The sequence below is a fragment of the Carassius gibelio genome, chromosome B3 (assembly GCF_023724105.1).
Source record: "Carassius gibelio isolate Cgi1373 ecotype wild population from Czech Republic chromosome B3, carGib1.2-hapl.c, whole genome shotgun sequence".
NCBI classification, from domain to species: Eukaryota; Metazoa; Chordata; class Actinopteri; order Cypriniformes; family Cyprinidae; genus Carassius; species Carassius gibelio.
The window spans coordinates 16,517,052-16,541,195 of NC_068398.1; the positions used below are offsets into that span (position 1 = coordinate 16,517,052).

The 24,144-nt window shown below is 37.6% G+C and overlaps 2 protein-coding genes across 4 annotated transcripts in view; one reads left to right on the forward strand and one right to left on the reverse strand.

The window, feature by feature from the left end:
* abcc6b.2 (ATP-binding cassette, sub-family C (CFTR/MRP), member 6b, tandem duplicate 2) overlaps positions 1 to 2,077 on the forward strand; it is a 23,300-nt gene extending 21,223 nt beyond the window's left edge. Inside the window, exons 30-31 of the mRNA XM_052550179.1 lie at positions 51 to 245; positions 336 to 2,077. Of these exons, the coding sequence (XP_052406139.1) occupies positions 51 to 245; positions 336 to 444 (304 nt within the window). The 3' untranslated portion in view covers positions 445 to 2,077. The remainder of the gene's footprint in view (positions 1 to 50; positions 246 to 335) is intronic.
* On the reverse strand, positions 1,426 to 23,281 carry abcc1 (ATP-binding cassette, sub-family C (CFTR/MRP), member 1). Of its 3 annotated transcripts, none has more exons than XM_052550176.1 (31): positions 23,109 to 23,281; positions 21,045 to 21,221; positions 20,811 to 20,936; positions 20,410 to 20,547; positions 16,197 to 16,322; positions 16,046 to 16,107; positions 15,755 to 15,886; positions 15,429 to 15,656; positions 14,848 to 15,025; positions 14,091 to 14,252; positions 13,906 to 13,998; positions 13,624 to 13,827; positions 13,363 to 13,509; positions 13,157 to 13,244; positions 12,828 to 12,897; positions 11,818 to 11,944; positions 11,019 to 11,195; positions 10,700 to 10,867; positions 10,431 to 10,617; positions 7,750 to 7,801; positions 7,173 to 7,296; positions 6,871 to 7,078; positions 5,656 to 5,966; positions 5,322 to 5,521; positions 5,089 to 5,215; positions 4,910 to 5,011; positions 3,833 to 3,979; positions 3,571 to 3,729; positions 3,259 to 3,425; positions 2,980 to 3,174; positions 1,426 to 2,852 (listed from the first exon to the last, which is right to left on the reverse strand). In XM_052550176.1, exons 1-31 carry the CDS (start codon positions 23,154 to 23,156, stop codon positions 2,744 to 2,746), a joined length of 4,539 nt encoding a protein of 1,512 aa, XP_052406136.1. In that variant the 5' UTR covers positions 23,157 to 23,281; the 3' UTR covers positions 1,426 to 2,743. The 3 variants fall into 3 exon arrangements, with proteins under 3 accessions (XP_052406136.1, XP_052406137.1, XP_052406138.1); XM_052550177.1 differs by having other exon boundaries at positions 7,750 to 7,798; positions 23,109 to 23,257; XM_052550178.1 differs by lacking the exons at positions 1,426 to 2,852; positions 2,980 to 3,174; positions 3,259 to 3,425; ... (11 more) ...; positions 11,019 to 11,195; positions 11,818 to 11,944 and adding an exon at positions 11,957 to 12,367 and having other exon boundaries at positions 23,109 to 23,257.
* Positions 23,282 to 24,144: the final 863 nt, after the last annotated feature.

Here is a 24,144-nt window from a genome sequence, read left to right on the forward strand (position 1 = left end):
TTGATTAACATCTGATATGACTGTTTCTGACTGGATATTCTGGGCTTCAGTTTGGGCCAGCGGCAGCTGGTTTGCCTGGCCCGAGCTCTCCTGAGGAAGACCAAGATTCTGGTTTTGGATGAAGCCACCGCAGCTGTAGACCTGGAGACGGACAATCTGATTCAGTCCACTATCAGAACTCAGTTTGAGGACTGCACCGTTCTGACCATCGCCCACCGTCTCAACACCATCATGGACTACACTAGGTATAACAAAGAGCATGTGTTTATTTCTAAGAATATGATTATGATTGCTGACAATGTTCAAACTCAACCCTATTCAAATGTTCCCAACAGGGTGATTGTGATGGACAGGGGGCACATCACAGAAATGGACTCTCCAACTAATCTGATCTCTCAGCGTGGTCAGTTCTATCGAATGTGCCGGGAGGCTGGACTAGTGTGAACCATTCAGTACCAGAGGAAACAATGACAACATCATCTCTTCACTCAGGAGAGACTATAAAAATGGTGCAGAAATCTCACCAATATACCTGCTCAGACTACCTGAACCTTTTTTTTTTATTACAGAACTTACTAAAGGGCATATCTTGCCTTCTCAAACGAGAGAAGCAAAAAGCTCAGGGTGAAGAGGTTTCACCAGTAATAGCTGTTCAGGTGTCCATGTTTTCTCCAGTATTACAGAAGTGGTGTGCTTCAGCATTCTCCTGCTTATTATTTAACCGAGATCTGAAGTGCTGAAGGAACAGACTGATTCCCTCATGTCGTCAACAGTCTCATCTCAGAATACAAAGACTTGAGTGACGTTATCTTACCGTAGAGGTGTTCAGTAGGTTAAAAAAGCAGACTTCAGATGGTCAGAGGGTGTACACTGCCATGTTCACCACCTCTCACTGCTGTCAAAGTGAAGATTTGTGGAGATGTATAGTTTATTGTTGTAGATCCTGTCATAACACAGCTGTAGAACTAGTCACAATTCTACTTGAACCTTTTCAGGTTGTTGCAAGAATTCCTTAATTATATCAACTCATTAAACTCCCATAAATTCTCATAAAGTTGAAAGGATGCATCTATTTTAAGATATTTGTGATGAGAGGAAGATCATTTAAATGTTAAAAACAATGCAACATCCACCCTTCCTTATACTGAATTTGTCTGTGTGTATTAATACTAGTATTTTATCCATAATCTAAAACTTTAAATCTGTATTTATATATTTTGTACTGTATTTTTTTATATATATTTATAACATTTCCGTGCACACTTCATGAGTGACTCTCAAACTTGAAAATGCTCTTTTTATTTTCTGGACCGCTTCAGTAAAATAAAATGTTGGTAGCAGTGATCAGAAATCATTTTCCTTCTCACTGTGACAAAACATTTTGAAAGACGTTTCAGAAGTACAACACTTAAAACACTAGCAAAAGGCTCTTTACAAAATTTTATTCATATTTCCCCTGTACATATCAGCCTGATTTATTAAACTAAGCACACTTAAAACTAGTGCATGAATACAAATCAAATAATAACATTATGTTTACATACAAATCATATAAATATGTAACAAATCAGATATATTTTTTTTATCATTCAAAGTGTATCTTTGTCAGTTCTTTAAAAAAACAGATTGGCCTTTAAAAACTCAGAAGGCTTAAATGATCTAGAGTGGAGGTACTGCTGAATGAAACAACATGGCGCACAAGCGTACATTCAACAGATATATGGTATACAGCAAACAGAGTGAAGCACACAGCACACAGCTCAGTAGGTACAGAAATCAACAAGACAACCTGTCCTTAAAGAACTACTACAATTTAGGTATTGAACCTTAAAGTGGCATTGGATTATTCCTATTTGTTTTTTTAAACATCACTCCCAATAAAGCTGAAAAATAAACCCTAGTTTGAGGTTTATATTAAGAACAGTAAGTGCGTTCATAATTTTTTGGTGAAATGATCACTGAGAAATAGGAGTAAACAAAGATCATTAATCAAACACAACTAAATAAATTACCAATGAAAACAGAAGGTCAGTGCAGACTCTACTGCATGACATTGGTAAGATGATGCTTAAGCCACCATTAGTGGGAGATACCCAGTAATAAATATTGTAACAGATATTCTCAAACTATAAATAAAGATTAAATGAGAGTAAACAATGGAAATAAACCTAGAGATTTCAAATGTGACGCTTCTTTGATGATGAGAATAGCTTCAAATATGAAATTTGGCTTGGGATGAGTACCTTATGCTCAAGGAGCGATTTCCCAGCAGCTGTTTGGTCAATAAACAATTGATCACTGCATCAATGGTACACTGCACAGAGAAACTTTGTTCTTTACTCTTTCTAGTGAAACTAAAGTTGCAAGTATAATTGTTTTCATGACCTCACAATCAACCACTGGCAGCGAAGTGTGGCTTAGTGGTGAACTGAGAAGTCTTCCAAATGAAATTTCCAACAAAAACAGCCATGAATAAATCAAACTGATTTCAAACCTCCCAAATTTTAGGAGCAAACATCATTTAAAGCAGCATTTGCAGTGAAACCTTTAAAATGTGATTGAAAATGGAGGGATACAATAGCTGAGGATGGAGTGGTGTCATGTTCACACGGTGTGAGTGTGTGAGCTCCAGGCCCACAGAAGAGGTACCTTCAGAGTCCATGTCTCGCAAGGTCCACTCTCAAAGGGCTCTAGTCTGTGATATGTCCTGGATGAACAGAGGGCTCTTCAGCCCCTCTACTTTTCAGACCAAACCTGAGTCTTTGGCCATCTTGTAGAAAATTCCCTTCTTGGCAATTAAATTGGACGGAGAACCAAATTCTGCCATCTGGCCTTTATCAAGAACCAGCACCCTTCAAATCATAGAGGGAATTTTTTTTAAGTATTATTACATAACATTTTTTTTTACAATTATTATTATCATTATTTAATATTCTTGAAGTTTCATTATTTAAAAAAAAAAAAAAAAAAAATGTATACCTAGTGTAGTCCATGATGGTGTTGAGACGGTGGGCGATGGTCAGAACGGTGCAGTCCTCAAACTGAGTTCTGATAGTGGACTGAATCAGATTGTCCGTCTCCAGGTCTACAGCTGCGGTGGCTTCATCCAAAACCAGAATCTTGGTCTTCCTCAGGAGAGCTCGGGCCAGGCAAACCAGCTGCCGCTGGCCCAAACTGAAGCCCAGAATATCCAGTCAGAAACATCATATCAGATGTTAATCAAATGATGAGTAAACATGACTGAGAAGGGGTTTGTACCTGAGATTCTCTCCTCCCTCTGAACACTCATGGTTGAGTTTGTCTGGCAGGCCAGACACAAAGTTCTTGAGATGTGCGAGCTCCAGAGCTCTCCAGACCTCCTCATCAGTGTAGCCATCAAAGGGGTCCAGATTCATACGCAAGGAACCAGAGAACAGCACTGGATCCTGAGACAGAGAAAAGAGGTGTTTAGAAATAAGAAAGAAAAACTAAAGAAAGCAAGAAAAGCATTTTAACAGATTAAAACTTTATTGTTGATGTCCTCAAATGGGTGACTTTAAATCAATGTTTAGGTGTATTTAAGTGTGGTACCTGAGGAATGATTGTGATTCTGGATCGTAGCTCATGCAGGCCCAGCTCAGCGATGTTGACCCCATCTACACAAATCTGCCCCTGAGACGCCTCGATGATGCGGAAGAGCCCTAGTGTCAGTGAGGACTTCCCTGCTCCTGTCCTACCCACAATTCCCACCTAAGAAACACACAAATACATACATGATTCACAAAAAAAAAAAATGTTTATTGATGAAGTCAAAGCTTGAGAAGATTCTGAATATTGCAATGGCTCCAGGCACCTTTTCTCCTCCCTCAATGTTGACCGAGATATCAGAAATAGCCAGCTCTAAGTCGTCTCTGTATCTCAAGCCAAAGTTGCGGATTTCAATATGACCAGTGGTCGGCCAGCCAGCAGGCAGAGTTGAGTTCTCGGACCTCCATTCAGCCTGTAAACAGAGACATTAATGCAGCATAGACCAATCAGATGTCAACAATCCATCTTTAAGATGGAAACCAGAAATACATGAAGTTAACTTGAAAGACTTTCGTGACATTTATATGTCCTGCAGTGTGACATGCTGTAGTTCATCTAATATTATTTGAATATATAGCTAAATGCTTATAACACTTCTATTTAGAAGACTGGGGCGGTTAGGATGTTTAAGCGTAATGTTTAAATCTAAATGTAATTAAGTGTCATTTATTCCTGTGATGCAAAGCTGAATTTTCATAAGCCATTGCTCCAGTGTCACATGTTCCCTAGATATCTTTGTCAGTGTGTGTGTGTTGACTGAGATACTGTCACTTTTGATCAATTTAATGCATCCTTGCTTTATAAAATTACTAACATTTGAATGTTAGTCTAAAGAATCTAATTTTTTATAAAGTGTACGTAATCATTTATAAAAATTGCACGTAAAAATCACTTAAAAATTCATTTGTCGAAATGATGGTCCATTTAAACTGAGCAAGTGAAAAAGAAAAAGTTCATTACAAATAATAATAAAAAAAAAAAATAATAAAATAAAAACATAAAAAAAAACAGTGGTCAGCATACCTAATGGAAAAAAGACCAGTTGCAAGATCACAGACATTGACTTTCCTTTCATACATTAATACAAATTGTAGCCGTAGACTTAATTAATAAATGTTGGCAAAGAAAAAGTCCATGGAGATGTCAAATAAATGATTTAAAGCTCTGGAAACTATTGCCACATTTTGTAGACATATACTATCCCCCACCACTTCATGTGTGCTACATATCCTCATCTCTCTAGTACAGTGGGAGATAAGTTAGAAAACAAGGCTAATCACAGATTGGACTCTACACAAGAACAGATTGAACACACACACAATCTGCCTGCTGGTGCACTGACCTCTTTCTCTGTGTCTCCATATTCCTTCACCCTCTCCACCGCTACTATGTTAGTCTCCAGCTCAGAGGACATCCGCACCAGCCAGTTCAAAGATGTTGTGACCTGTGAGAAATACAGAACTAGTAAGGATTTGGATGAACATTTGGTCTGTATCTCATCATTTTAGAAGTTAAACTGACCTGCAGCGCATAAGAGATGGACAGCCCCATGATACCCGGACTCAGACTGTCCCGGGCCATCACTGCAAAAAGCGCTGCAAATGTTACAATACAGTTGCCCACAAACTCTAACCTCACTGCCAGCCATCTGCAGAGACACAAAGACACACACAACTGATCAACTGTCCAAAACACTACTACATCAAACTTAATGACACGTAAACCAGAAAACTGAATCTTCTGCGAATTCTCACCGGTTGGCTACAATGCTGGGGAAATACGCTTTCTGGTTGTAGTCCACTCTTCCGTCACTCTCTCTGATGAAGCGTTCCTGCTCTCCAAACGCTCTGATCACACTGGTGCCCAGCAGCGTCTCGTTGAAGTGCGTGTAGACAGGAGAGCGGCTCACAGACTCCAGTCGTTTCAGCTGCCGAGAGGATGCCACGTAGAAACGCTAACAGAGAGAAAAAGGCAAATGTTAGAGCAGCACCCACCATTACTACACTTACACTTTCTATCTAAATGTTTTTTAGCCTACAGAATAACTAGCCTTTCCTAATAAGCAGCTGCGTGGAATAAATAACTGACCTGTACAAAGAAGTAAAGCAAGCCCAGCGGCGGGATGATGATGGCCACCAGCGGAGTGGCGACGAGGATGACAGCACATGAACCCAGCACATTGAACAAGGAGCCCATGAACATTTTAATGATGCTAGGGATGACCGTGTCAATGGTGTCCGTCTCTTTGGCAAAGCGGTTGACCAGGTTGCCACTGGGCGTGCGTTCGAAGAACGACATGGGCGATCTCAGGACGTTGTAGAGCATCGTCTGGTGCAGGTAGCGGGAGGCTAAGATCCCACCCACAGACACTGACACAGAATAGCAGAACACTGCAATGCCTGTCAGAGAGAAAATGAAAAAGAAAAAAGAAAGAGAAATACGGCTTTTCAGAATCAAACTGGTTACTGGACAAAACATGCTTAAATATTAATAACTGAAAAAAATATATATAATGACAAAATATACAAATGGTATATTAATGACAAAAAATATATAATATAGAGGGATCCAGAGTTGCATAAAAATGCATTAGCTTAAAACAATTCTGACATTAAACAATACTCAAAATGTTACCTTAAAGTAAAAAAAATATATATTATGAAAATACAATCATTATTAATTTGCAGCTATTTATAACTTGTGAAATTGAGATGGTATTTTAAAAAAATTATATTTTAGTAAATTTTGGAAGGTATTCGAAAAAAGTATTCCAATGATGTAATATTGTATTTCGAAAAAGAGACACGTTGGCACACCATTAAATATTTTCTAGTTCTAACCAACACTGACGACATGCCTTGTAACTTCACTGTTGGTTTATTGAGCTTTGGTGTACCAACTTTTCCTTTTTGTGATTTTTGTAGTTGCCCACTCTCACTGAGATTTCTGCCTTGCTGGATGCGTGCACTTATCATTTTTGCCGAACTGTCAATTCCAATCAAAATATTTACTGTTACCTGAAATATTAATGTTAAACTGCAGCCCCCAAAACACAAGCCCTGTTAAAGCAATGTATTTATTTTACCGAATTTCACAATTCAATATGGTTTTTAATTTTAAAGACATAACAAAACGAAGGAATATACATTTATCCATGTAACTACAAGCTAATATAAAAACAAAATTGATTGAGGAGGCTATGTAACCTTGAATACAAGTTGTCATTTAAATAGCATGTGTTCAAGAATTTAAAAACTAAATATATGCAATAACACACAACAACATGAATGCCTCTTAAATAACCTTGTGTTAGTCCGAAGGCTCCATACACCCCTAAACGCATCTCTCTGTTGGGCTGCGTGTTGTTGATAACAGGGTCATCTGTCCAGAGACTGAGCCAGTAGTTTGAGCCCAGAGAAGACAGATGATGACAGAAGAACAGAAAGATACTGAAGATGGACAGGGGCAAGCCGATAGCCTTCATGTACTCCCAAAACACGGACAGCTTCACCTGCACAACACACAACGTTCACTTAATCTCAAATTCAGATGGAAATAGGAACCATGATCTCACATCCTGACATAGAGAGATAACTGACTCATACCCTGCCAGTGTTGGCCTTGTCAGCCTCAGTCAGTCGGGAAGCTTCTGTGGATTTGGTCTTCTTTGCGGCCGCAACATCATTGGCTTCAGTTTTGCCTGCTGCGTTAAGAGAGATCTGACTCTGCCTACAGGACACAGAGATAGAGCAGGCTAGCAAATAATGTCTAAATACTAGTAGTTAAATGTTTAATGGTCATTACATATAAGACAGAGTCTTTATCAACCATAACACAAGTCATTTTTAGTATCTAGCACAAATAAGTGTGTGATGCAGTAAGGTTTGGTTCTTGTTTTTTATCTGTCAAACAAATGGATGGCATGTGAAACGACTGATTCAATGACTCAGGATTTGGTCACTATGTTTCTCAAACTCACAAATGAAATTGTCAGTGAACAACCAATTATATTTCCTCCTGTTTTTCACACAAATCTATCACGAGACTTCAGAAGACATGCGCAGAAAGCAATGCACAAATTAGGAAAGACAAAATGTCTCGCCACTAGTGATTCATCATGTTGCAACATGTCTAGACGCAGTGTTTATTCATGAATGGGAAAAGGTATTCGGTGTCTCTTACCCCAACACAGCAGCAGGGCCCCCATTCTCAAGACCTTTCCGTGGAACTGCTTCTGTGGATGAGAAAATATGGTAACACTTTATTTTATGGTTATATCTATTAGTTGCTTATTACTAATAACTATTACTTTTCTCTCAATAAATTGTTAATTTTCTGCTTATTAATAGTGAGAAAGGTATTAATAGTGAGATAGGGATGTAGAATAAGGTCATGTAGAATAAGGCATTAATATGTGCTTAATTAGCACTAATACATGGCTAATATTCTATTAATATGCATACTAATAAGCAACTAATAGATGTAACTGTAAAATAAACTGTTACCGAAAATATATCCTACATCACACAGAATTACATGCATATCTTCCTGTAAGCTTCATACTTTTCCATGTCCATACCAATGACTCCTTAAACTATTCCGTTACAGAAGACAAGCTTTCTCATAATTATCTATAAATCATGTCATTCAAAAGCACATATGCAACACTATCGTTTTGCAACCAATTTTGTGATCAAGCAGCAACTAAAACACAAGGCCGGACTCGAGTACAAACATGCCTAGATTTAATGTGGCAATAAAAGGCAATCGTAATTTGCTTCTAAGCAACCACACATCTCAGGTCAGCTGAAATGAAAGAGAGTCTACCAAAACTGTAGACACTAAATCAATGAACACGTTTACATGCACACCGGTAAGCTGATAAGTCACAAATATCAGCTTATTAAAATAACCAGTTTTCCCTGTTTACACACATCAGTAACCTGACAATGCAAGTAAGCTGTGTTTACATAACTTCATTAATAAATCAGGTTATTTCGCTGTAGGGACGTCAAAATATAATCATTTGCTCATCTGACTCAGAGTAGGCATATTCCATACATTTGTAAGTTGTGATGTTAAATTAAACTTGCAACAGGTCAGCTTGCAACTATATTATCCTCTGATGCAGTTATAAACGCAGTCCTGTGACTGATCCACTTCAAATACTACTGCATGAGAGGAGAAAACTTATCATTTTCTGAGTCATGAAAAAGTCTGCTTTTGTTCAATATTTCCTGCTTTCTTTACTGCAAGATATTTGCTCAGTCTAGATGTGCATAAATCTGCACTAAGGGTGCATTCCTGTCACGTATCACACACGTGCACTTCAATAAGCCAACAGAAAGCTGGATAATGTGTTTACATGCCATGCGTAGTCGGAGTAAGAGGCAAAAAACTACCTGCTGCGACCGGTTTATGCTTATGCCGTTTATGACCAAACTCCGATAAAAGAAAACAGGTTACTGCATTTACATGAGCAAATGCATTTTCGGCTTATTAAGCATAATCGGCTTAAGAATGTGCATTTAAATGCACTCAGCGATTTAGGCTCAGAGTTGTGGGTTAAGGTTAGAAGAATCACCCGCAGGCTGCCCAGCACCTCAGACACATGAGGGACTGGCACAGTGACAAGACTGGTGAATGTCAAAGGCTAAAGCCATTCACAGTGCAAATGTCCTGCACAGACTACAAAGACCTTTCCCTGGATATCTGAAATGTAATGATCTTATTTCTAAATCATGTTTAAATATCATTTCTATTTCAAATAAATGTTAACCTTTTGAACTTTCTATTCAAAGAATTAAAAAAAACACTTGAGCACCAAATTAGCATATTAGAATGCTAGAATTCGCAGAAAAAAAATCTAAAAAAATAAATAAAAAAAAAAAATATATATATATATATATATATATATATATATATATATATATATATATATATATATATAAAAAGTACTTTTTAATTGTAATAATTTTCCCACAGTATTACAATTCTTATTTTGGTAACACTTTACAGTATTTAAAGCCTTTATGTATAATGCATTAGAAAGGGTTAGTGAATGGTATAATGCTTTATAATTATTCATAATGGTTATTGTAATATATTAAACCTTTTCGTAAATAATTACAACCAAATTTAAAATATGTAGTGTTGATAAATGTTATGATGTATTAATTGTCGTTACAATTATTAAGAGCTTGTACAACAGATTAGAAGGTGCTTTACGAGGCATAATTAATGGACTTAATACTTTTATAATGCATTATGCATGTTTTTTATTCATTTAGGTTTTGATCAAATAAATGCAGTCTTGGTGAGAATAAGAGGCTTCAAACAGCAGTGCATTTTGTCAAAAAGTGTCATACATTAATTATGTAGTAAAACTCACATCATTGCATGGCTCTCAAGTGAGCCGAGATGGGATGCAATTCGATTTACTCCATCAAAATGAAGCGCAGTGCAAAGGTCAATCTAAGCGTTATGAGATATAGTCCAATAGTAATGAAATGGGAAAGAACTAAAACAACCCAGTGTGCACCTCCAATATTTCAGGCCTCAGAGCAGGATAATAAACCCTTTTCTAACATGCAGTACAGGCAGACCTATTTAATCTATACGGCCCGGGGACAAATTACACCCTCAAACCTTCAGATTTCCCTTTCTCGTCCTCTGCTTCCCCTCCCTCCTCTGAAGAGCCAACAGAGGGGACACAACAAATAAGAACAAATGGAGATGAAAACACAGACATACACTACACAAAAATCACACACAATGTGAACAATAGTAATCATTTACAGGAAACGGCTATGTGAAAGGACAGACACGTGAAAGAAGTTCAGACATGAGGAGGGCAGCCTCACCTCCCACGGACTCCTCCTCCTCCTCCTGCTCTGTGTTGCTGTAGGTATGCAGGAACTCAGCGAAAGCACCCTGTCTGCCCAACAGCTCGGTGTAAGAGCCCATCTCTGTGATTTCCCCATCCACCATCACCAGAATCAGGTCAGCCTGGGGCAGGAAGCTCAGCCCGTGGGTCACCAGAACTCGTGTCTGAAAGAGTACCATGTGTGATGAGAAATGTCTATAAGAGGTGTATACATATTTGGATAATACATGGCTAAAACGGCCTTACTCTGCCCTGTAGCAACCCTTGAGGTCCGATGACCTTATCAAAGATGTGTTTTCCCACATGAGCGTCCACAGCCGAGAGTGGGTCATCCAGCAGATACACTGCACAGCTGCAGTACACAGCCCTGGCCACACTCACACGCTGTTTCTGACCTCCGGACAGATTCACGCCCTAAAAATACAATGTCACGTGATTAACCCAAATGACTGCTATTTAAATCATGTCAGATTGTTGCATTCAAAAGCAGCCCGTGACACCATGCAGCATTAACCCTCAATCTATTGTGCTTGTTTATGACAAAGTGTATGAAGTCTTTATTTACCTTCTCCCCAATCTCTGTGGAGTCTCCTCCAGGTAGGACCTCCAGGTCTGGTAGGAGAGCACACGCCTCCACCACCTTCTGGTACCAGCTGTCTTTTGCCTCCCGTCCAAACAAAATGTTGTCTTTGAGAGTGGCGTTCTGGATCCAGGCCTGCTGAGGCACGTAAGCCACAGAGCCCTGAAAAACATCAGATGCTCAATGCATTTCTTTATCATCCTATTATCAATGATTTCCAAATACAGTGCACACCAAAATTCTTGGACCACTTTGAAAAACTGATATTCTTCTTTCATATTGTTCTTAAGATTCATTTTATCCTTAAATGTCTTCAAGGCATTGTTATTAATAAATAAATACAAAGACAGGTTTCGACACATAATTAACCATTTCTAAATCAAATAAATACATTTGGGACATTGATCATGTGACAGTCAGATGTTCCTGCTTTCACAGAAGCACAAGACGCTTTTTGGAACATTTCCAAATCACGTGGAGTTGACGCCAATCAAGGGAACAAACCTAATACAAAGACATTACGAAATTCAAACTTTCATTACACTGTTATGCTGCTAATATAATGAAATGAATATCTATAAAAAAATTATAGTAGATTATATTTTAAAATATTCAATTATAATGGACGATATGGTGGTCTGAAAAGTTTGAGCCCCAGTGCAAACACTACATAATCTATTCAACTTAAATACCACAAAAGCACTTAACTCAAAGAGCCACTGTTTCCACACAAAATAATTTCAGACCACCTTGCAATAAAGAAGCCCACAGCTTGTGTCAGTACCTTGATCAAGACAGATCCTTCTTGCTTCTGCATCTCTCCCAGCAAAGCTGAAAGCAGAGAGGATTTCCCTGAACCCACGTGCCCTACCACAGCAACAAGCGCCCCCTCAGGGATACGCACATTAATCCTGAAGAGACAGAGAGACACGCCGAGTCAAGAACAGATACAAACAGTTCAAGCAACATGTGGTCAGAGGCGGCATTGTGTCATGAAGGTTTAAAAGAGTTCATTGAGATTTCTTCATTCACTTCATTGTTGATCGAACATTTCAGGCAAATCCTTCAGAGTGTACTGATTGAGGTGTATTCAGAGTGAACAATAATGCAAGTCAAATTACACAGTTCAATGCATGATTTGAAGTAGATGAGATAGAAATTAAGCTAAGATTGAAAGCAATTCAGCATTCCCAAATTTCATTATCCCTCTCATTAATATCAGTGGAGATTCACCGGATTACATTTCTTCTGGCGACTGATGCTCTCCTGTTTCGGGGTTCATGCGCATGTACTTACCTGTAATGTCCTCAGAAGTCTGTTTCACTGGTTGTGCTCTATGTAACCGCAATAGTCATGTTAATGCTAAAAGTCATTTTGATGCCTTCAAAATAACAATAACAACATTTGTGTAGAGTGCATAGAGCTGGGAATTGATAATGGATATTAAGCACAAAACATTTTTTCATGACATTCTGTAACCAACGGTTCTTAAAGGTTTTCTAATGTGCAAATGGCAATCAAATGACTAATCAGTCTTATGTTAGACTTGTCACTGACACTTTCAGTTAAAGAAACACATTATTAAAAAAAAAGTGTTGTTTGTGTTTAGTTTTAACTAACTGTTGAGGGAAACTGGTGCTTCTTTAAAAGTAATAAAATAGTTGTACATGGAATCGTTCATCAGAATTGTGAAATTCCGTACCATTCCCATCCCTAGCGCTCTATAACACTGAACAAGTTGCTATTTATTGGCTCACGTAGTGTCTTTTTTACATGCAAAGAAATTGTTGTTACCTCTTCAAAGTAGGGGAGTCGCCTTTAGACCAGCTAAAAGCTCCGTCCACAATCCTGATGCTGTCAGGAGCTGAATGAGCAGGAAACAACAATGAAGTCTCTTAAGTGAAGATCAAAACACACGGGCTGTCTTTGAACCCACAGATCTACTGGACAGCTGCTACTCTCTCATACAATGCTGTTTTATGTCTGTCTGTGGAAACTGTTTGGGGACTGGAGTACTTCATCATGAGTCAAATACGCATTGAATACAAAAAAATGCACAACACAAAATACAGCACATTTGTTTGATTCCAGATTTGAAGTGCTTGTTAATCAAGTTGACTTACTTGCAGTGATGGCCGGCCGCTCCACATTGTCTTCATCCAACTCCTCATGGGACAGAAACACACGCAGACGCTTCATAGACACACTGGCCTGATGGAAGCAATACATTTCACAGTCATAACCATTTTTAAATCACATGGCATGTTCCTGGATTTCTGTGTTAACCGTGCTATATCGTGCTAGAGAGAGAGAGGGGGGCGGGTAATACCTGCACCATGCTGCTGATGACCATGGGCAACATATTAAGAGGGAAGCGGAGGATGTTGAACAAGGCCAGAGAAACGAACGCCTTCTGTGCATCCAAAACATTGTGTTCATCTATTAACACATATACTGCAAACGTGGAAAGGGCAACCTTTGTAAAAGAGACAAGATGACAAAAGCAAATGTCACTGCACAACCATAAGGTAACATAAAAAAGTGGGCTATAATAATGATGAAAAAGCAGAACTCAAAAGGCACCACCTACCAAAAATGGTGCACAGACCCAAGTAAAGGTGGACACAGCACCAAGGTAAGCCGTCTTCTTCAGCACACGCAATTCACTCTCTCGGATGGCAGACACTTTGTCTTTGAATGCCAGTTCCCATGCGTAGAGTTTAAGGACTTTAATGCCATTCATCACCTCATTCATAAGCTTGATCCTACTGTCCTTGCTTTTCATTTGGGCAACCTGTGGATGAGTGGGTCAGATTAACAAAGGTAATCTAATTAACAAAATTGCTTGCCGAGCAGGAAAAGAGGTACAAACCTGGTAGGTTTTAGTTTTCATGGCAATGACTGCATTTAGAGGAACCATCAGCACCATCACAGCAACTCCAGCAAGCACAGAAGGACCCAGATTCTTATAACAAAAGAGCACAAAATAAAAATGGGTATTAGTGATGTGTAATGAAACGAGCATTCAAGCCAAGACACCTTTGTGTAGGCACATACCTGCCACAGGAAGTAAAGGGCCAGGATAACCTGCAAAGGTGCTGACCAAATCATGTTGATATAGGTGATGAGGTCCATAAAACGCTGAGCATCTACAGACATCAGATTCACAATCTCTCCAACAGTGGATGTTCGTCGCGCAGCATTGGTAATGACCAAGGCCTTCACAAAATGAAGGAAAATATTATAAATCACTACTTCCACCATTATTATTATTATTATTATTATTAATATATATATATATATATATATATATATATATATATAGTACTTTTTAAAAAGGAATTCAATTTTTTTTTTAAGTAAAGCAATGAATTACTTTATTCAGCAAGAATGCATTAACCTGATCAAAAGTGACAGTAAAATACATCTAGTATAGTGTACATTTATAGTATACAGCTGTGACATGAACAAAATACACTTCACAATATATTACACAACAAATTATTGTAATTGTTTTCTTGGTCAAACAAATGCAGCCTTGGCGAGCATGTTGTTCACACTTTCGAAAAAACTAAAAATCTTACTGACCCCAGACTTTTGAATGGTATTGTATATAGATTTTAAATCATATTAGTTAAAAAAATAAAAATGCTAAAATTGTTTTCTGAGATATAAAATATGTCATATTCTCATTTGACATGCATTTTTTTTGTTTTTTTTTTGTTTTTTTTAATAAAACAAATAACCTCTAAATATGCATGAACACTGTATTATTTCATGTTACAGACATTTTAGCAATCAAAAGTCCACTTACTTTCCTGTACACGGCACCGACAATGGCCGTACGTAACCTCATGCCTGTCACAAAGCAAACATGGAAATATTTCTGCAGAATGAGGGTTTGCACACAGGCACAAACTAACAGCAAGGTGGTGTAGAAGTAGCCATGCCAAGTGGGGGCACTTGAATCATTCACAAACTGGATCAGTAGCCTAAGTTAAAAAAAGACAGAAGTCACATGAATATAAATTAACATGTAAATCGTGCAGTAGAATGCAGTTCTTCTGGATTCAAGTGGGAGAAAAATTAGCAAACTGGATAAAGTTTCACTGCTAAACTTCAAAGGATTAGAAAGGATTTAAACATGGTCCAGAGGCAAAATTTGATGGCACAACTTCTCAGCATGCCAAAACTAACTCTTCACTAGAGCTCTTTAAAGAGCCACAGCTGTTGTTTTGACAGAGTGGCCTTCCCACAGAGTTAAAGTCATATCAAAGGCAGAGGGCACACTTGCACTTTCCCCTGCAGAGAACTACTGCTTCTGAGCTCAGCACAGATGGGAATAATCGCACGTGAAAAAAAGAAAGAGATGATACTTATGCTGTATATTCATACCTGAGAATCACGGGCCCAACAAACATCAGGATGTCATGAATAATCTTATACAGAGAGCTGACGAGAAAGTATGGTCCAAAGGTTCTGCAGAGCGCGCAGAAAAGGGACGGCTCGCCAGTTTTCTGAAGGGTTTTTGCAAGCAAAATCTCAGACTCTTCTATTGGTTGTCCATCCTTCTTTTCTCCCCTTGAAGCTCTTTTTGGGGAGTAGAGTGTCTTATCTACTGGCCTAACACAAAAAGCATAACCCCAATCAGAGGATTAATCATTTTTGCAGCAAGCTGTCTACTTGAAAGAAAGAGAAAAAAAAAAAAAATCACTTCTGACCTTTTGACCTTGTTGCATTCTTGGTCCCAGCGGCGCACCAGCTGTGGCACCACTTTTTGAGACTTATCCTCTGTGTTGAGCGACCACAGATCCTTCTCTTCCAGAGGCCTTTTATAACCAGTCACCATCAATCTATGAGGAAACAAGAGGAACATACATCAAGAAGAAAAAACATTGAGTCTGAATACAAGCTAAAAATGAAGGATTCAGCAGACGGAAGATTTAAATTGAGGAGATGAATGGGATCAAGAAATTACGCGAGTAGGGGAGGCAGACATTTATTTTTCTCACCCTGTGATCCACCAGAAAGTGATTCTGGACAGGAATGAAGCTCCTGACTCTGGACATGGATTCTGTACAGAAACATTCACAGCGCTGGCCATCAATTCAACATTCATATAATAAGGCATTCCTCTACCTTCCTTAAGTAAAGTTCACTAACCGAGTCTTTGACAGCCTGTGAAAAGAGCGGAGGCTTGTCGGACAAGCAGGCCAGGATCAGGGAGATGAGCACCATGGTGTAATATATGTAGAAGGTGGTATATTTGAACACATTCACACTGGCAGGCTGAAAGGAAAGACACAACACTTTAAGGGTTTCCTCACATTTCAAACAAACCTGCTTTGTGTTTTAATCTGTACTTTAGAACTGACTGTCCTTTTGCAATTGATGAAATATGTGTATATCCAGTTTGCTCAATATCCTATACATGTGCATCTAAAAAGAAAAAAAGTTTAATATATTCTAGATTCATTGGTAAAGTTTCATTATTTCAAACATTTTTTTTGTTTTAATTTTGATGATAAGAGCTTACAGCTCATGAAAGTCAAAAATCCAGCATCTCAAAATATTAGAATATTTACATTTGAGTTACACTAAATGACCATCGCTACAGTATAAATTTCAGGTATCTCTTGTTCTTTAAAACCACAATAATGGGGAAGACTGTGGACTTAGGAATGGTCAAGAAGACAATCATTAGGGAACCTTTTCATAGTACCAGAACTAATTGTGGAACTACCCACTTTTGGGCATTTTTGCACTACCGGAACTGGTTGCTATTTTAGTACGGATTGCCTTTTTCGAGAACCAAATTAGCTCCTACTCCTGAGCAGGGTGTAAACAGCACAATTGGTACTACAAGTGACGTAAGAAGACACTGATTGGCCAGACACGTTCAAAAACAACCTCACCCGCCATGATTTAAAACGCAGTGTAAACATACTGTGTCAACTTATTTTGCAAGTATGATGAACAGCAATAGATGGACGGACGCTGAAGTGCAGGCACTTGTAACAAATGTAGCACTGCCAGTTATCATTGGAGATTCTTAGTCCTCCTTTCTGTTCTTTCAATCGCTTTACGTTTACGTCGACATTCTATGTCCATTACTGTGAAACATGTGAGACACAACAAAAACACAGCTCTGATCACAGCGTCCTCCATCTTCCTGTTGTGAACGTTATTCTTATTTGTTAATGTTGTTAAATACCCCGCACAAATGACATTGCTATCGACCGGCTTACATCACATCCTAGTACACACTGTCAGTGTGAATGCAACCCTTTAAATGGTACTGGGAAATAGTTCGCGCAAAATCGTCCCGGTACTTTAGTACTGTACGTTTAGTTCTGGAACTAAAGTGGTGCGAAAGGCCCTACTGACACCCTCTACAAAATAGGGTGAGTCATAGAAGGTCATTACTGAAGGGGGTGGCTGTTCACAGGGTGCTGTATCAAAGCATATTGAATGCAATGTTGACTGGAAGGAACAAAAATGTTTAGGAAAAGGTGCACAAGAAACGAGGATGACCGCAAGCTTGAAAATACTGTCAGGCAAAGCAGATTGAAACACTTGGGAGAGCTTCACAAATAATGCTGTAATGCAATATATCACGGTAATGAATATGTCCGATATTGTTATGTGCACTTCTAAATTCAGTCAATAATTATATATTACAAATTATACAGAATTTTGAATGCATTTTAAGAATACTTTTCTTATCAACTGGTCAAAACACCGCTATATGCTGCTTGAAAGTCCCGTGTGCACTCTGATGTAAACAAGCACGCATGAGAAGCACATGAGGAACACGTGAGAGATGCACTGAATGGAAGCACATTCACTTTATGACAGCAGATGGTGCTAAACTGCAGAAAATGCAGCCTTTACTCTGGAAAACCCATAAATAAAGCAGCTGCACTATTTTCTAGAACGTATTTAAATAGCTATTCAAATCTGTGAATTTGCTGTGTTGTTCATCACGGTGCCATAATATTAATGCTTAAATATTTAGACTTACTAGGCTATTTATTTTCAAACATTTTCTTACATTTTAATCTGGACTACAAACATGCTCTAGATATTGTTTGAAAGTGTTCTGATTCTTTACTGTTTGTTCAACAACTTTAAATTAGGGCTTCATTAATTAACATTAGTTAAACAGCAAATGAAAAATTCTTCTGAACATTCATTAATCTTAGTTATTCTGATTAATAACACGTTGTTAAACTCAAAAGTTGCAGCTCTGTTATTTAATGAGCTAACATGAACTAAGACTTGTATTTTTTAACAGAAAATTAATAACTTCTGTAGCAAATATAGCTATCACTCATTGTGAATGTTAATGCATTAACTAAGGTAAACTAATGAGGTTTTATTTTAAAGAGATACCTATTGGTCTTTATAGTTCTTTTGCACTTTAATCTGTGTAAAACTTTTAACTTTATATATTTTTCTGTATTGCTTTATTGTATTTAAATGTTAAGTCATTTTTGTTATAAGAAAAAAATATTAAACCTGTTATACTGTATTATGACCACTTTTTTGAAAATACATTTCAATACCGTGATAATATCGTATACAGTGATAAAAACATTAGCAATTAATCGCAACATGAATATTGGATCCCAGCAAATTCCTCTTACCAAGTATAAAGGTAATAACCAAGCCAGAAGCATCTTAGCTGGGCTAAGGAGAAAAAGAACTGGAATACTGCTCAGTGGTCCAAAGTCCTCTTTTCTGATAAAAGTAAATTTTGCATTACATTTGGAAATCAAAGTCTGGAGTTTGGAGGAAGACTGGAGAGGCACAGAATCCAAGCTGCTTGAAATCCAGTGTGAGGTTTCTGAAGTCAGTGATGATTTGGGGTACCATACCATCTGCTGCTGTTGGTCCATTGTGTTTTATCAAGTCCAAAGTCAATGCAGCCGGCTTCCAGGAGATTTTGGAGCTCTTTATGCTTCCATCTGCTGACAAGCTTTATGGAGATGCTAATTTCCTTTTCCAGCAGGACTTTAGCACCTGCCCACAGAGCAAAAACTACTTCCACGTGGTTTGCTGAATATGATATCACTGCGTTTGATTGGCCAGCAAACTCACCTGACCTGAACCATGTATGGAACTAATGGGATATTTTCAAGAGGTCCATAAAACGACATTTATGGACATTAACAATCTGGATAAGTAGCCTATGATAAAAAAAGACTGAATTCACATGAATATAAATTAACATGACAATCACACATCAGAATGCACTTCTTCTGGATTCAAGTGCAAGAAAAGTGGGCAAACTGGATAAAGGCTCACTTTCAAGACTTCAAGTGTTATTATCAAAGGATTAGAGAGGATTTAAACATGGTCCAGTGCACAATTTATTGGCACAACTTCTCGTATGGAATCTATGGGATATTTTGAAGAGAAAGATGAGAAACAGTCGATCAAACAACAGAGACAAGCTAAAGACTCAATAGTGCTTCAGCAGTGCCACAGGCTGATCGCTTTCATGCCTCACCTCACTGAGGCTGTTGTTTGTGCTAAAGGAGTCCCGACCAAGTATTGACTGTATAAATGAACATACTTTAAAGAACTTGAACTTTTCTGTTTTGTAAATCTTTTTTTGATTGATCGTAGGAAATATTCTAATATTTTTTTTTACTTTCATGAGCTTTAAGCTCTACTCATCAGAATTAAAACAAAACAACGTTTGAAATGTTTTACTCTACATGTAATGTATCTAGAATATTTGCATGTTTCACTTTTTGAAATAAGTTTCTAATTTTTTACTTTTTGAGAAGCACCTGTATATCAATGATTATAAATTTGTTGCTATATTAAAGATGTGGCAGTCAACATAGTACTGAGAATATTTCTTCTACAGAAACTGAAGAGTAGCTCTCAGTGTGGGAAGGGACAGGAAATGTAGCCTCTGCTGCGGTGCAGAACCCACGTGGCGCATGAGAGATCACGAGCGACAGAGACATTTTACACATTCATCCATTTACTGCATCTAAAACTGCTGATTCATTCATACACTATCTCTATTACATAGTTAACTATATGAGAAAAGAGTGAACAAAAATGAGTGTATTCAGACATTACAAACAACACATTCTAAATAACCAAAAAACTACTTAAAATGTGATCTGCCAATTCAGATTGAGGTTAATTTCCCCCCCCCCCCCAAAAAAAAAAAACAAATGTAATTGGAATCACTAATGAATGTGGATTGGCTCAGGTTTGTAAATATCTTATTACATGTGTTTGTTAGCCATTCAGACTAAAAAAAAACTAACTAAATTACATCTGAATTAAAAATATATATTACTACATGAACTGCAAAAAGTGTCCGTTTTAATGCAAAACTCATATTTACCTCATTCAGTGCATGCAGGATTTTGGAGCGAAAGGTGACTGTAGCGCACACTATGGTAATCAGCCAAAAATTGAGCATCACCCCTGAGGACTGGACCCCCTTCATCCGCTCATACTGGATCAAGAACGTAGCCAGCAACTAAAACACATCCAATTACAAAACTTTTTACTCAAATTTTGTAAACATCAAGCTAGGAATATAACATGACTAGAAAACTTTAAGAAACTATAAACAATATTATGAAATATGGGAGAATTTGTTTGACTTGCTTCTCTTTGCTCGAGGCAAGAAAACAGGAAACTTTCATGCCATTTGAATATGAAATCAATGCAGAGCGAAGAGTAATTGACAAGCAAAGTAGTTAAATTCAGCACTTCCTTTTGTGAAAGAACAGGTCTCACCATTGTAACGCCAAGCATTGTGGGACTGACTAGGTAGACTGGGGCTACTGTAGCACCATGGCTTCTTTCCCAGAAAGAGTAGAAAACATCTGCCCAGCAGATAAGCCATAGGGTAAACCCAATAACCTGTTGGAGGAGAGTCACATGACTTTGAAACAGCTGTCTAGGCTAGTTTCAGGAAACACACTGCTACATAAAAAGCATTGTACCGGAATCCTTTTTGTTAATACTCACTGTTTTGGCTCTGTTGAGGTGGGTCATGCATATGTATCCACGGTCATTTCTTTTGAGGTATAGGATGTAGAATGGTGCAAACAGCCAGAGGTAGAGACAGGGTATCCAAAACAGCACTGTGTTCTGGAAACATGGTGTCAGGTCTGGATTGTGTGTTTGCCAGGTCCGGTTCCAATCCTGAAAACATGAGAGGACAAAAGATTCTTTGGATGAAACTTAGAAACAAAGTAATAACTGGAGTAGACACAGAGCTCTAGGCCCCCAGCAAAGCACACAAAGATCTAATGATGTGTGCAAGGAACAAACACTCTTAAGAGGACCTTTTAAGAGAACCAAAGTCAAGCGCAATCTTTTCTGCCCAACTGAGCAAAGCAGAGCAGAGAGGCTTCTTGACAAAAACAAGTCTCCTTTAAGTAGTGACATCCAAAACATGCCTAAAAAAATGAACTGAACCTTTTCTAACGAAGAAAATCTAATCTTGTTCTCTGTAGGGAGCATCTCTTCCCATAATCCTTTCTCTGAGGAGGAATAATAGATCAATAAAAAAAAGGCTGCGCTCCTAAAATTTCAAGACCAGACATGAAATGTCCTTTACTTGACATTTTAGCTATTGAACTAAATGCACTTGTACAACCTTACCAGCGGTCAAGATTCAAAATGATTATATGTCTGTTGTTGTTGTTTTTGCATTTTTATTCTGAATGGATGTTATTTGTTATATGTATTAAAAAAAAATTAATAAATAAAAAATTTGAGTTAAAAAAAAAAAAAGATACGTTTTGCTAAAAGAAGAAAAAGGACTGTTATGACCAATAAGACTTTTTGCATTGTGAAAATGTAAAAAAAGTAACATTTTAACCTTAATTTCTTGTTATTGTAACAAGGAAAGACATGAGAAAATGTAAAAAGATAAAAGCAAATAATACATTATTCCGATTGTAAATTATGTCACAGCAGTATTTGCTGGGCCTTTAAATTACTGTAATACAAAAAGTTTGTTTGAACAATAAAGCTACATGTCACAAAATTTTAATGAGAATTGAAAACATTTTACCTCAAATTCCCAGTACTTTGACAAGGAAGAAAACAATTATTTAAACACTAATTGTATGGCTTGATTGTAATACAAAAAGAGATTGATGAACTTTAAAAAACAATGTTTAATAAAAATTACTTTGTTAAATTTCCTTCATTATATTATTTTTATTATGGGGCATGTATTTTTTTTTAACCCTAGGCCTCCTAACCTTTCATTATTAATCTTTCATTGCATTGTAGCCTTAGACAGACAAAGGGTTAACAATGTAAACATAAAAGCTGAGAGAATTTCAAGAAAAGTGACATATTTTCTTGGCATGCAGTGTATGCATATGTATATGCATGTTTTGGCCCTCTGATCTTGAAGGGCAAACAGTCTGCCTAAACCTGTCAGACTACAACTATTACTGATAACCCACTGACCTGTCAGACCTGGAACACAAATAAACAAGACTTAATTATTATATATGACAAATACATGAGTTCTCTAGTTAAGAGGAAACTACCTAGCATTAGAGGAATTAGCTAACCAAAAACAAGTCAGAACAGTGACAAGTCAACACTTAAGTTTCACACTGTGATAACGACACACATTTAACAGGTGATCGTGTTATAAATCACTCTTAAATTAGACTGTCACAGAGAAATATCAACAGTGCAGTATTAAAGTCCACAGAGAGTTATAAGCATATGGTAGTTGCTGTGTGGCTAACCGGTTAGCTTAGCAACAGTGGCTGCGTCTCAAAACCTACTAAGCTGTCTACCTAGGCAGCAGAATTCGGCGTTATAGGCGCATTCAACCCAAACTCATCTTTTAGGACCTGAATTTGATGCCTGAAAATGCTCTGACCCCAAAAAAACACCCGTCAAAGCGCATATGAGGCCCCGAAAAGATGCCTAGGTAGAGAGCTCGCTGTATTTTGAGACACAGACAAGTGTGATGCCGCGGAACACAACCCGGTGAGCCTTGGCAATCTGTTGAAAACAAAATATAGTCGTAATAATACATTTAATTTATTTACTCACCCAAAATGGATCAGAACCGTCCAAACTACAGAAACTGTCAATATCCATTCGCTCCGCAGGAAGGATCTGTTATAGTGTACTAGGTTTACACTGCCTCCGTTTCATAACCACTGCTCTGTGCGTGTTATGATGTTGGGGACCTGTGTAGAAGTGGGACGCATGGGCTGAAATATAGGGGGCGCTGTCACTTAATCAATTTAACAACTGACGCAACGGGAGCCACACACATGGCAAGCCGTTTTAACATTTCCCCCCTTTAAAACCGACTACTTTCCTGCTACTAGAACTTATTCATTACATTCTTAAAATGCTGGGTGATTTTTTTTTTTAAGTAGATTTTGTGTTACAAAGTTGTTGGGTTAGTGGCTCAAACAATCTCACTTACAGTTGAAACCCAGCCTTGAGGGGGTGTTACATCGTATAGGCTACAGGAGAGAGCAATTAACTGTTTGTGTACATTTTATTTTATCTATAAAGTTATGACTGTATTGTAGGATAAGTCATTTTACTTTATGTAATGCAATAAATAGGGACAAGATGGCAGTTAAAAGCACATCGCAACGGTTGTTTCACATGATGGAAATGTCATTAAATAAATAAACTTTTTCATATACTGAATTGTATTACTTTGAATGTTAAAATACATTTTTAGAACTGTGCACTGTTTATGTATAGGTGTGCTATAAGAAGTCAAACGAGGCGTCTATCTCTTATTGGTGGTCTAATACTTACCTTGGAAGTTAATACTTACAGATTAATTTAGAGGATTTAAGTTCTTTTTTTTCTTTCTTTTTGACCCAGTTTTGTGTATTAGTACTTATTTATTTTAAATACTACTACTTATTTTTAGATACTACTACCTAGTACATATTCATTAGATACTAGATAATTTATACTTTACTAATTTAAAAGAAAATAATTGTAGTTGCTAGTAACCTTTAGACCAAAGATAGTTTGCACCTATTAGACACAAGTACTAATAAATGAATAGACAGTAGGGTCAAAAGTACTACTAGAAAGAAAATAGAAATAGTAA

What these genes read in the sequence shown, in the direction of transcription:
- abcc1 (XM_052550176.1), bottom strand. Translation starts at nt 23,156, where the DNA reads ATGGATATTGACAGTTTCTGTAGTTTGGACGGTTCTGATCCATTTTGG. An exon ending in GAATCACAATCATTCCTCAG is followed by an intron (nt 3,426 to 3,570) that starts GTACCACACTTA and finishes TCTCTGTCTCAG; the next exon opens with GATCCAGTGCTGTTCTCTGG. An exon ending in ACCATCATGGACTACACTAG is followed by an intron (nt 2,853 to 2,979) that starts GTATACATTTTT and finishes TATGATTTGAAG; the next exon opens with GGTGCTGGTTCTTGATAAAG.